General features: G+C 53.2%; 2 protein-coding genes across 2 annotated transcripts; one reads left to right on the top strand and one right to left on the bottom strand.

The window, feature by feature from the left end:
- Window positions 1-3,023: 3,023 nt before the first annotated feature.
- PROK1 (prokineticin 1) lies at window positions 3,024-6,227 on the bottom strand. Its single transcript, XM_086765737.1, has 3 exons — window positions 6,156-6,227; window positions 3,917-4,042; window positions 3,024-3,161 (listed from the first exon to the last, which is right to left on the bottom strand). Exons 1-3 carry the CDS (start codon window positions 6,225-6,227, stop codon window positions 3,042-3,044), a joined length of 318 nt encoding a protein of 105 aa, XP_086621863.1. The 3' UTR covers window positions 3,024-3,041.
- Window positions 6,228-8,923: 2,696 nt separating this feature from the next.
- On the top strand, window positions 8,924-10,542 carry LAMTOR5 (late endosomal/lysosomal adaptor, MAPK and MTOR activator 5). Its single transcript, XM_086765705.1, has 4 exons — window positions 8,924-9,049; window positions 9,219-9,280; window positions 9,723-9,840; window positions 10,338-10,542. The coding sequence occupies exons 1-4, from the start codon at window positions 9,015-9,017 to the stop codon at window positions 10,396-10,398; spliced, it is 276 nt and encodes a 91-aa protein (XP_086621831.1). The 5' UTR covers window positions 8,924-9,014; the 3' UTR covers window positions 10,399-10,542.
- Window positions 10,543-10,901: the final 359 nt, after the last annotated feature.

Below are 10,901 nucleotides of genomic sequence, written 5' to 3' on the forward strand. Positions count from 1 at the left end.
AAATACATATAAATAACAAAAGTAATAAAATAATAAAAATTAAGAATATTATATAGTAATATATAATAAAGATGATAGAATCACGGAACGGTTTGGGTGGGAAGGGACCTTTAAAGCCCACCCAGTCCAACCCCCCTGCCAGGAGCAGGGACATCTCCAACCAGATCAGGTTGCTCAGAGCCCCGGCCAACCTGGCCTGGGATGTTTCCAGGGATGGGGCACCTACAAGATTTAAGATATAGTAGTAATATTATTGTGATAATATTGGTCTAGTATTTATTATATATGATAGACGAGGTGTAGGATAACAACAAATAAAATAATGAAAATAAATATAAATTGTGTATTTTATATGTTAATGTAGATTATAAATATATGAAGCTCACAAAGTCTGGTCTTAGCCCTGCCATTATCTAAGCAGCTTTTCAAAGGCTGCTCTCTCTGTTCCGATGGGGGGGGGCAAGAGGTGCAAAAGCGGGGATGGGCTGACGCGTATTTTAGCGGGAGGCATTGCACGAGGCTACATGGAAACCATCGATGCCATCAGCTGGAGCATTGAATATTCAGCCCTGGGAGCATCACCGGGATGCGGCGCTGGGTTTGTGACACCTCAGCCGCGGCCCGGCCAGGTCCCAGCTGTGTCCCAGTTGGGTCCCAGCACATGCTGACTTCTGCAGCCGGGCACAGTTCACCTTGGAGCCAGAACATCAAACAGCGAGCAGTGAAACGCACGTGCGGGAAGACGAGGGGGCTCTTGGCACCGTGGCGTGGGGGCCACCGCTCACGGGAAGGAAACAGCCCCGATGCTCCTGATTATGAGGTGCTGTTGACTTTTCCCCGTCCTGCGGGAGGATGTGAGCTTTTGCTTTACTGCTTGTGCTTTTTCCATTGCTCGGAGGTTTCCACCTCTGGGGCGGGCAGGGGGAAGGAGATTTGCTGGGTTTTGCTCTGCTAAATGTACTTTGAAAGCAGCTTTAAAATGGTTTGTTTGGTTGGTTGGTTTTTTTTGCTAAACTGCAGGTGAAACCATGCAAGGACACATCCCTGGTGAGAGGGGAGCAGAGGCAGGGACCAGCTTGAGCTGCGCATCCCTCATCTGGACTACTGACTTTCTCAGTTTACAATTTTAAATCAAGACGGAGAGCCTGCTCTTGCAATCAGGGTGTCCCCTTATATAAGTTTATGCCAAAATCGAGTGATTTCCCACTAAATTTTCACCCCCTGCAGTTCAAAGCCACCAGGAAACACGTAATTCCCAGTGGCAGCGCTGCCCCGGGGTCTGGGGATTCCCCTGAGGATGGTAAGAAGCTGTTTGGTTGTTTTATTTCTTTTTGTTGTGGTTTTTTTTTTTTCTGCTGGGAGAAAATAAGCTGCAATATTTTTCACTAGGAGAGGTCTAAAAATTAACTAAAAAAAAAAAAAAAAATCATAAATCCCAGTCCTTTCTGCACATTTCCAAGTTTGTGGGAAGCAGCTAATAAAAAAGACTAAAACCACGAAACTATGTATTTTTTAACACTCTTATGAAATATTGTGCTTTTTTCCCAACTTTTTCCCCCTCTCTGTATTGCTATGGAACCCCTTTCTATGCTGCAGCCCTCGGTCTCCCCCGCGCCCCGCTGCCGCGGTCCCCAGTGCCCTGCACCTGCCCCGGGCAGATGCAGCATCCCCGCTGCAGGACTGCTCTTTTGAAATAAAAAGCAAAACTTCTCATGTGTAAAAAAAACCCAGCTAAATAAAATCAACCTAGTCATTGCAGTGTTTTATTTTATTTTCACCAAATTTACAATAATTTTAGGGAGGAGAAACAAGTGTGGGAAAGTTTTGACCAAGCATCAAACGCCAAATCTCCATTACTTTACTCTCCACGACAACACAGCGTCTGCCACAGCCGTACACATGGTGTCCTTTGGGGTCTTCAGAAATAGAAACCGTCGCTGCTACAGCACCAAAATCCACCAAAAGCACCAAACCCCCGGGCCCCACACGCTTCCCGGGAGCAGATCAGCATGTGTGTGCATTCAAACCCAGAATAAGCCTTGTGTTTAAGCACCGCTTCTGCGTGAAACGAAACCAATCAGGGTTTGGTTGTTTGATTTGGTTTTTTTTTTCTCCTATAAATAATGATTATTATTTTTTATTTCTTTTTTTTAAATTTATTTTTATTTATTATTGCCAGGAGTTGCAGTAGGAAGCAGGAGGAAAGCTCAAGTAACACAGGATTTTTCCATAATACATTTTTAAGAGGGGAACAGAAAGCACATGTCCAATAGAACGTTTAGCTCATTTAATTAACTTCAATGTCCCGTTCTCCTCTCAAATTCGACTAACACAAAGAAAGGCTCCCAAACTTCATATGCTGCCTGCACCTCAGGCAGATGCTGAGGCTGGAGAACATTTTCCTATGGCCCAAAGACCCACAGCTGGCACGACACGGCTTCAGCCAGCCCTGCTTTTCTTATCTTTGGGGAAATCCATTCCTTAATTCCCCACAGCTACTTGATATCAATTTATTTTAATTGAAGGCTAGATTAGATCATCCATCACCAGCTTGAAGGAAAACTACGCTGGTAAGACCCAATTGGACAGTATCACGATGGGAATTATCACTAACAGAAATGGTTTATCCAGTAGGAATTGCAGGGAAACCACTCAAACTCCCCACAAAAGGAAGTTTCTGCCCCTCTGATTTTTGCCTTTCCTAGTGCCCAACTGAAAAGCGTAAAAGTAATTAAAGTCAGATCTCCATCACCAGCTTCGTGTCCAGCACGCTCTCCTTCGACCCACCCCTCCCCCGCCACAGAGGAGGCTGGAGCCAGTCCTGCTCCGGGCTTGGGCAGAGCTTTGCAAAGCCGCACGTCAGAGCAGCTTGGCCTGAGCATGCCTCTGTTTCCCCATACAACATACAGCTTCTAACAACACTATCTACCTGGGAAAAGCGTTTTTAAGGATGCTTGGCACTATGTGGGCGCCTGGCAGCCATGGCAGAGGGCAAGAAATGGGTGCTGGGGGCTCATGGATGGAGCACCGGGAGCATCACCCTAAAAATCCATGTTCTTGAAGTCGATGGAGCAGCGGTAGCGGCCGTCGAGGAACCTGGAGCATATGAAGTTGGGCAAACATGGGCAGGTGTGGTGCTGGCGCTTCCCGAAAAAAGGGACCTGCAGAGAGACACAAGAGAGATGAGGGCATCAGGGCTCTGCCGCAACTGAAAAATTATCAAATGGGATCAAAGCCCTAAGGAAAATCTCGGGCTCTTCTCAGCGGTTTAATGGAGATACACCTGAAATTAATTTTTGATCCCTCTGAAGCCCTTCACTCCTTCCTGGTGCGAGCAGAAGGTGCAGCATCATTAAATCTTGCTCCCACTGTGCAAAATCAATACTGGAGCAGGGGGCGGGACGCTCGCCCCGAGGCCGGGATGCCGCTGGTAAATCCTCGCAGAAGAGGGATTGCAGCAGTGTCGCGCTCCGGGCTAATCCCAGCGTGCTGGGGTTTCTTACCAGACAGAGATCGCGGCGCTGGGGCGGCTCTGCGGCATTAACTCGGCTTCGCCTCGCTCGGCGCAGCGTTTCCGACTCAATTTGGAGCAGCGTGGCGCGCGCATGGGGCAGGCGGCTCGGTCTCAGCTCTGACTCGAGATCCGCAGCTCCCATGGGGTGTCCCGAGGATTGAGGATGGCAAGGACAGGCGAGGAAATTGGTCAAAATACTTTCGAGGCTGAAACCAGCCGCATTGCGCCAGCTTGGGGACCACCACGATGCTGCCTGGACCCTCATCCCAAATCCACCCCAGCCCCCAGACACCGACCCCCTTCTCCATCCAGGGCTCTAATGGAGCTCTTCTCCCACGCGAGGCGCTTACTGCCCTTTGTCCCCCCCCACCCCACCCCCTCTGGGCATCCCCAGGCTGGTACCTTGTGACTGAAGGGGTGGCACTCGTCCCCCTCCCGCCCCAGGGGGGTGCACATCCGCAGCCCCCGCAGCCAGAGGCTGACGGCGCAGCAGGTCCCGCTGCCGCACTGAGAGTCCCGCTCACAGGCCTGGGGAGAGGGAGGGCGGTGGGTTAGCGGGACCGAGCCCAGGAAGGAATCGCTATCCCTCTTCTGAGGGAGCCCATCAGAGAAATCGTCCCACGCCAAGCTGTCGGGTGCAACGCCTTCACAGGGATTTAGGGGAGAGGGGTTTGAGTTCCTCGCTCTCCCGTTTTGGGTTTAGCTGGGCAGGTTTTGGGGCAGAGCATGGGTTGGACTGGGGGTGATGGAGTTTGCAGGTCAAAGGGGGAAATCCCTGGGGCACGCAGCGAGGAGAGGGACAGAGGAAAAGTTTGCAGCTGCCCAACTGAAAAGCAGCATTGGTGCCAAGTTAGAGCAGCGGCGCTGGGGATAAACCCGCTGCCCGGATCCCCCAGCGCGTACATGCACCGCCGGTCGGAGCCTGTGAAACCTGATAAACAGTGCAAGTGCCCAGTGTTGTGGGTTTTGTTTTCTTGTTTTTTTTTTTTTTTTTTTTGTTAGTAGGGAGCAGAATAATGCCAACTCAGCCTTTTCGTGTAAAATGGAAAAGGGTCACTTCTCCCAGGACGGGGAAACCAAGGCACGGGTGCAGCTGCCGCCCCAGCTCACCAGCACCCTGGGAGCCCACGAGGATGCTGAGAAGAGGTGGACAAGGGCCCCTCTAGCACCAAGCCAGTCCCATTTTGTCCCCCCCAGGCTGTTGATCATCATTAGAACAGCTCATCACACCCCCGACCCCTTCCCCAACGTCGGTGGGTAGCACAGGCAGCACCCATCGGTCTCACCCAAACCCACCCTGGAGTCACCCCCGCTTAGGGCACCTCCAGGCATCCTACAAGCCGGGAGAAACCTAAACAAGGCCCTGTCCCTTTGGCCACCAGCATATTTAAAAGCCACCAAGTAAGGTTTTGAAGCACTGAGCCTGTCGTTGCCCAGTGCCAGTGGGGATGGAGAGGAAAAACGGAGCAAATTCCCCCCCTAGCCCAAGCGCTGAGCCTCAAGTCCCGCTCCCAGCACCTCCCAGCCACGAGCACGTCGCTGGTGCAGAGGAAGAGCTATGGGAATTGCAACTGGGGAAAAAACCACAAGGGTGATGGACACAGCAGGGTAATTTTGGGGTACAGCTCTCTTGCAGGGTGGGCAATAAGGGGATTTTGCAGAATTTTTCCCTTTTCTGAATGGAACCTGATTATCTCTGAACATCCAAGCACCTTGCAACACCCAGGTGCTCTTAAAAAATCAGATCTCAGGAGCGACGGACCCTCGCCTGCAAACTCAGGGGGGCTGAGGGGGGCTGCAGGGAACCGAGTGCACGCAGGGGTTGGGGAGATCCAGCCGAAGAAAAATCACAGCCTTGAAATAAATAGTTTTGACTATAAGGGGTGTCTGGGAAAGAGGAGCCAAGAGCTGGCTGAAGGCAATCGTAAAATTCGCATTGTTTGGGAAAAGCAGAGAAGCAGCCAGGATGCCAACGCTCCATCTTAGTTTTAAACAGATTTTTTGCTTCCAGCGGAAAAAGGTCGGGGGTCGGGGGTGGGGGGGTGTTCAGCCAAACCTGGCTGTGCTGAAACCAGCATCTGGACCCCTGAAGCACCACAGAAGTCTGGATTCTGTCCGCAAAACTTGCTGCTCCTCTTGCTTTTAGCATCACCGGCTCTTGCTCAGCAGCACCGAGCTCTCGCTGAGTCCCAGAAGCCCATGAATGCAGCAGGGTGAGCATCGTACCTCTCCTTTGCATCCCGACATTTCCCCCCTCTTTCAGTAATTTCTCTTCATTTGGGAGGGAGAAAGGCAATCTTGAGTGCTCCTGCCACTGTCCCAGGTAGGAACATGATCTGGAGGATGCCCATAAAGTGATATTATGTTTTTTCCCTGCTGGAAAACTTCCTAAAATCTCCCATTTCCCCACATGCCGGGTCTGACACAGTGCTGAGAAGAGAAGCAAAAGGAGCAGCTCACTGGAGTGGCTTTACACTCACGCGGGCTGGGGCTGGCTGCGGGAACAGCATCCACGCGTCAGAAAAATGAGTAATGAATTGGGAAAAAGCACCAAAGCAAACGGCAAAAGGCACTGGGCGAGCATGATTCCTGAAATAATAACAAGAAAATCTCCCAGGCTGGGGACGGGACTGGCACTTACCCCGGTGATGACGGCGCAGGGGCAGGGGGTGAGCAGCAGCAGCAGGCAGAGGGTTTGCAGGAGCCGGCCCATGGTGCCAGGGCAGAAGCCGTCTCCCCTGCGCCACTGCCTGTGGCAGCCCTGCACCTCGCGCCCTATATATCCCCTTCCAGCTCCGCCACCATCAGCTTTCCCCCCCCCCGATGATCTCAGAAGAAGCAGATGAGACCTGAATCTCCAATGGTAGAAAGGAATACTAGTAAACTATGGAGGAAGGGAGAAAACCCCACCTCTCCCACCCGCACCCAGGTCCCAGCGTTATTTTTCAGCTAAACAAACACAGCTGGATTTTCCAAGTATCCATATCCATATTTATCCCCGACGGGTGTACTTAAGAATCGAATTAAGAGACTGTGATTTTTTAGCTAAAAGAAAACAGGAATAAAGTTAGCCTGCTACTTCCTGGCCTGTAAGAGCACAGTGTAATAATGTGATCAATATCTGTAGAAACAGACACTCAGCTGCCTTTATTTGTGAGAATAAAGGAGGTGGAGAGGGAATAATATCTTTTTCAGTAATGAGGGTGTGTTTGTGTCTGAATACAATCTGTAAATATGTTGATTTATGGTTTGAAGTATATCCCCTATATCTCAAACTGCATTTGGTGCATCTCCTGGGAGCACAAGGGAATAAGATTGAAGATCGCTAACGTGGCTGAAAAGGTGGGAAAAGATGGAATTATTGGTTTCTTTTTAAATTTGTACATCCTGGGAGAGTGCAAGGGACAACACCCCAGCATGCTTGGGATGAGCTGAAAATACCCACCAGCCCCCACAATCACATCCATCAGGTGAGAGGAGCAAAAAAAAAATCTCTGCAGCCTCTGCGACACGCAGTCGCCACGGAGCTGGGGCATTCTTCACCCGCCGCCCCGTCCCATGGACCCTTTTGGAGTCCAGCAATTAAAAAAAAAAATAAATAAATTTAAAATTGGAATACTCTTCCATGGCCAATGCACAGTCCTGGGCTCCTATGGTCCAGTCTGGATTTGGCCGAGGACCCCAAGACCAAGCTCCCAGTACCCGCAGCCATGCTAGCCAGGGCCCTGCAAGCAGAGACTGTGGCTAAGATCCTCTGCACAAGGGCAGGAAATAAAACTTTTTTTTTTTTTCCCCAAATAAAGCCGAGTGTGCAATTCTGACGCAGCAAGATGGATTTTTCCAGCCCTGGACTCCTAGGCACCACCCCCATGGCATCACGGCTCCCCACCAGCATTATGAATTTAGTCCCTTCTGGCTTTTCCCACTGAGGAACAAACACTCCTGAGCCCAATTTTGGAGCTGCTCCCTGCCAGGAGGAGCTGCAGCCCCAGCCCTGCTGAGCAGACGGAGCATCCTCAGCAGATCTGGTCCATAGGGACAAATTAGGGACTGGGAGCAACCGGGGGGGGCTCAGCTCCAGGAGGAAACGTGGCTCAAAGTGATGGGCTGGGATTTGAAATATGGGTTTGGTCAGAGCCATGTGGTTTAATCAGGCTTTTCTGTTGAATTTCTTCTGTAGGGTATCAGCCCGGTGCTAAATTGTCTGTTTAATTAGTTAAAAATAGCCCAAGCATTTCCCGGCCTGGAGACCAGCACTTCTTCTGATGTGGCAGCTGTTCTGCTGCTTTGCTAAAGTCTCCTCCACCTGGGCTTGAATTAATTAATCCCAACTCTGCCCAAAAATCCTCCTCTCCAGAAATCTTGCAGCCAGGAATGGCTTGGGAGAGGTTGTTTCTGGGTTTCCATGAGAAGGTGCTGACAGGATGGGGAGGATGCAGCCCCCAGCCTCTGTAGGGTATATTTGTATTTTTGTCCTGCGTCGCTTCCTGGGGATGAGAAACAAAAAAAAGAAAACTCAGAAACAGGCAGTGGAAGTTCAAGCCATGCCAGAAGGGTGGGATGCAGTGAGGAGCCCCTGGCCAGGCGGGATCGGGGCGCTCGATGCTGCCCAAGAGAGCTCCAGCTCAACCAAGGGGAAAGAAAACAAAAATAAATAAATAAAATAAAATAAAAAAACCAACCCGCTGCACTTCACTTCCCCCATCAATAACATTTTAATTTTCCAACCTGACAAGCCAAGATCTATCACCAGGCGCAGCCGGGAACGGCTTCAGCCGCACCTCATTAGCGTCGCGGAGTGTCGCAATGCGCCCACCGTAGATCACGTCCTACTCTCTGCTGGCGGCGGGGCTCTCTTTTTTCGGGGGTGTGGGGGGGTCCTTGCAGGGCAGAAGGGCTCAGCATCGCCTTTAACACCTCCCTGCGCTGTGGGAACGGGTCAGGGGTCCCGACCACCCCGACACCGCACGCGCCAGCGTGGGCCGTCCTGCTGCACACACTGGGCTCCCAGCTGTGAGAGGATGCCCTGGCCGGAGCACCGCCATTAAAACACCGCTTGAATTTCATTTTGTCATGCAAATCCTGCGTCAAGGGAGGGAAACACACATAAATCACACTCAGGTGGAGAAAAGAGGGGGAAAAAAACCCCAAGATCTGCAACTGTGCCACCCGCTCTGCAGGAAAATGGTTGCCCAGGGTGGGCTGGTTTGGGGAGCAAGGGGGTGCAGGGCCTGGATTTAAAATTAGCCCCAAAACTTCGTCCATGTGAGAGTCTGCGACGGCTGCTGCATTGCACGGAGACCCGGGAAGCTCCCGGGGACGGAGAGCACGGGCAGAGGGGCGGGAAAGATTTGGGTCGCTCCCCGGGTTAGCCAGGCTTTCGCGCAGCGAGGCCTTTTGGCCCAGCGCAGCCGCCGTCCCCGCGCGTCACGTAGGCGACGCCGCTGCCAGGAGCGGCCGGTTAGGGCGGAAGTCGGGGGGAGGCGCGGCGCCTGGCGACATGGAGGGGACGCTGGAGCAGCACCTGGAGGACACGTAGGGGCCGGGGGGGGGGACACGGGGGACAGGGGCAGGGCTGGCCGTGCCCCGCCGGGGCCGTGGGGTGCGCGAGTAGGGGGGGAGTTGGGCCTAGGCCGGCCTGAGGCCTGGCGAGGGGGCGCGCGGGGCCGCCCCGGCGCTGACCGCCGCTGTTTCCCCCCCGCAGCATGAAGAGCCCGTCTGTGGTGGGCGTCCTCTGCACCGACTCGCAGGGTCTCAACCTGGGCTGTAAGTAACCGAGCACCGCGGGAGGGAAGCGGGGCCTGCCCCACCGTAGGCCCCGGGTCGGGGGGCACCGGGCCCAGCCCTGCTGGAGCCCTCCCCGTTTGGGTGCACCGGGCCCTGCCGTGCAGGGGCCTCCCCCACGCGGTGTTGAGGCACCAGGCCCTGCTCTGCTGCAGCTTTCCTGCCCTGCTCCGCTTCACTAGGGTCCCCAAGGTCCCTCGAGCACCCGCCTACACCATGGTACTGTGCTTCCCTCACACACGGGAGAACGGAGCCAGCTCTTCCAGCCACTGACGTTCAGGCTTTTCAGTGGTTTGAGGGCAACAATTTGGGGAGACGTGGCATCAGCCCACGCGGGAGGCAAATGGCCCCGGGGGGAGGCAGCTTCACACACAGCGCTCTCATGGCATGCGTGGCCTTAAGTAAAATCTCCCACGTCTCGCAGGCCGAGGAACCCTCTCGGATGAGCACGCCGGCGTCATCTCTGTCCTCGCCCAGCAAGCAGCCAAGCTCACCTCCGACCCCACCGATACGCCTGTGGTGTGCCTGGAATCGGACAGCGGGTGAGTGTCCGGCCTGGGGGTGCCACTTTTCCCCTCTGTTTACCTTCGTGGGCCCTCCCCAGAGTCAGATCCTTAGTGCAGCTCTCCTCATCCTGAGCTAAACTGGCAGATGTAGAGGAAGCTCCATCTCTGCAGCCATGGCGGGGAAGGCAGTCGCTGCCCTAGGCACGTAAATTCATTAGATTAATGGCCCCTCAAGGAGCAGGAACTGTAAAAGCAGTAAGAAACCTTCAGGAGGTGGTGGTTACTGCAGCTCTGTGCTTCTTCCACACTTGAGATCCCCATGGATAACGAAGCCCATGCTGTAGCCAGCCGCTGTGGTAGGCAAAGACCTCCAGCACCCTTCATGGGAGTGGGCAGCAGAGATAGGGCGACCAACAGGTCTGGCGCAGAGCTGGAAACTGCTACAGCCACTGAATGATACCCCTGCCCAGTGTCCCACCCACGTCAGCTCCTCCTCCTCACAGCTCAACTGCCTCAGCACTTTTCTGTTCTAGGACTATCATGATCCAGAAGCATGACAGCATCACCGTCGCAGTGCACAAGCTGGCATCCTGACCCCGGGGAACCTGCCAGCGCTCCACTCTCTCCTCTGGCTCAGCTCCTCCTCGCTGGACAACCACTCTCCTCCGCTGCTCCAGCACAGAACATGCTTGTAGTACCAAAACCTGGGCTGAAGGCTCTCCCCCTCCACTTAACAGCTCCTACGCAGCAATCGGGGTCTCCAGCTCACCTTTTAGCACTTGTGCTGCTGAGGATGAAATGTGGATCCCTCGCCAAGCTCCTGTAGGGATCAGATCCTACCGGGGGGGTGGGGGTGTGTGTGTGTGTGTGTGTGTGTGTGGCCTTATTGGAGAAATCAATAAATCACCTGCAAAAACCAGCCTTTGCTTCTCTTTGCTGCTGCTCTGAAAACTGTTGCCCATGGCTTTGCCTTGTTTCCCAGCCTCTCCCAGTCTCTTCTTCATTAGCGTTTTTCTAGGGCGGAGGAGCGCACAAAGACTTTAATTAACAGAGGCTCCTCCAGTGGAAAATGTACAGGCACTTTCCGAGGAATTTCT

The sequence above is a fragment of the Chlamydotis macqueenii genome, chromosome 23 (assembly GCF_036417535.1).
Source record: "Chlamydotis macqueenii isolate bChlMac1 chromosome 23, bChlMac1.mat, whole genome shotgun sequence".
Taxonomy (NCBI): Eukaryota; Metazoa; Chordata; class Aves; order Otidiformes; family Otididae; genus Chlamydotis; species Chlamydotis macqueenii.

Coding starts and splice junctions, on each gene's coding strand:
- PROK1 (XM_086765737.1), bottom strand. CDS start 6,227: ATGGGCCGGCTCCTGCAAACCCTCTGCCTGCTGCTGCTGCTCACCCCC. Junction 4,043..6,155: donor CCTGCGCCGTCATCACCGGG/GTAAGTGCCAGT, acceptor CCCTCTCCCCAG/GCCTGTGAGCGGGACTCTCA. Junction 3,162..3,916: donor GCCACCCCTTCAGTCACAAG/GTACCAGCCTGG, acceptor GTCTCTCTGCAG/GTCCCTTTTTTCGGGAAGCG.
- LAMTOR5 (XM_086765705.1), top strand. CDS start 9,015: ATGGAGGGGACGCTGGAGCAGCACCTGGAGGACAC. Junction 9,050..9,218: donor GAGCAGCACCTGGAGGACAC/GTAGGGGCCGGG, acceptor TCCCCCCCGCAG/CATGAAGAGCCCGTCTGTGG. Junction 9,281..9,722: donor GCAGGGTCTCAACCTGGGCT/GTAAGTAACCGA, acceptor CACGTCTCGCAG/GCCGAGGAACCCTCTCGGAT.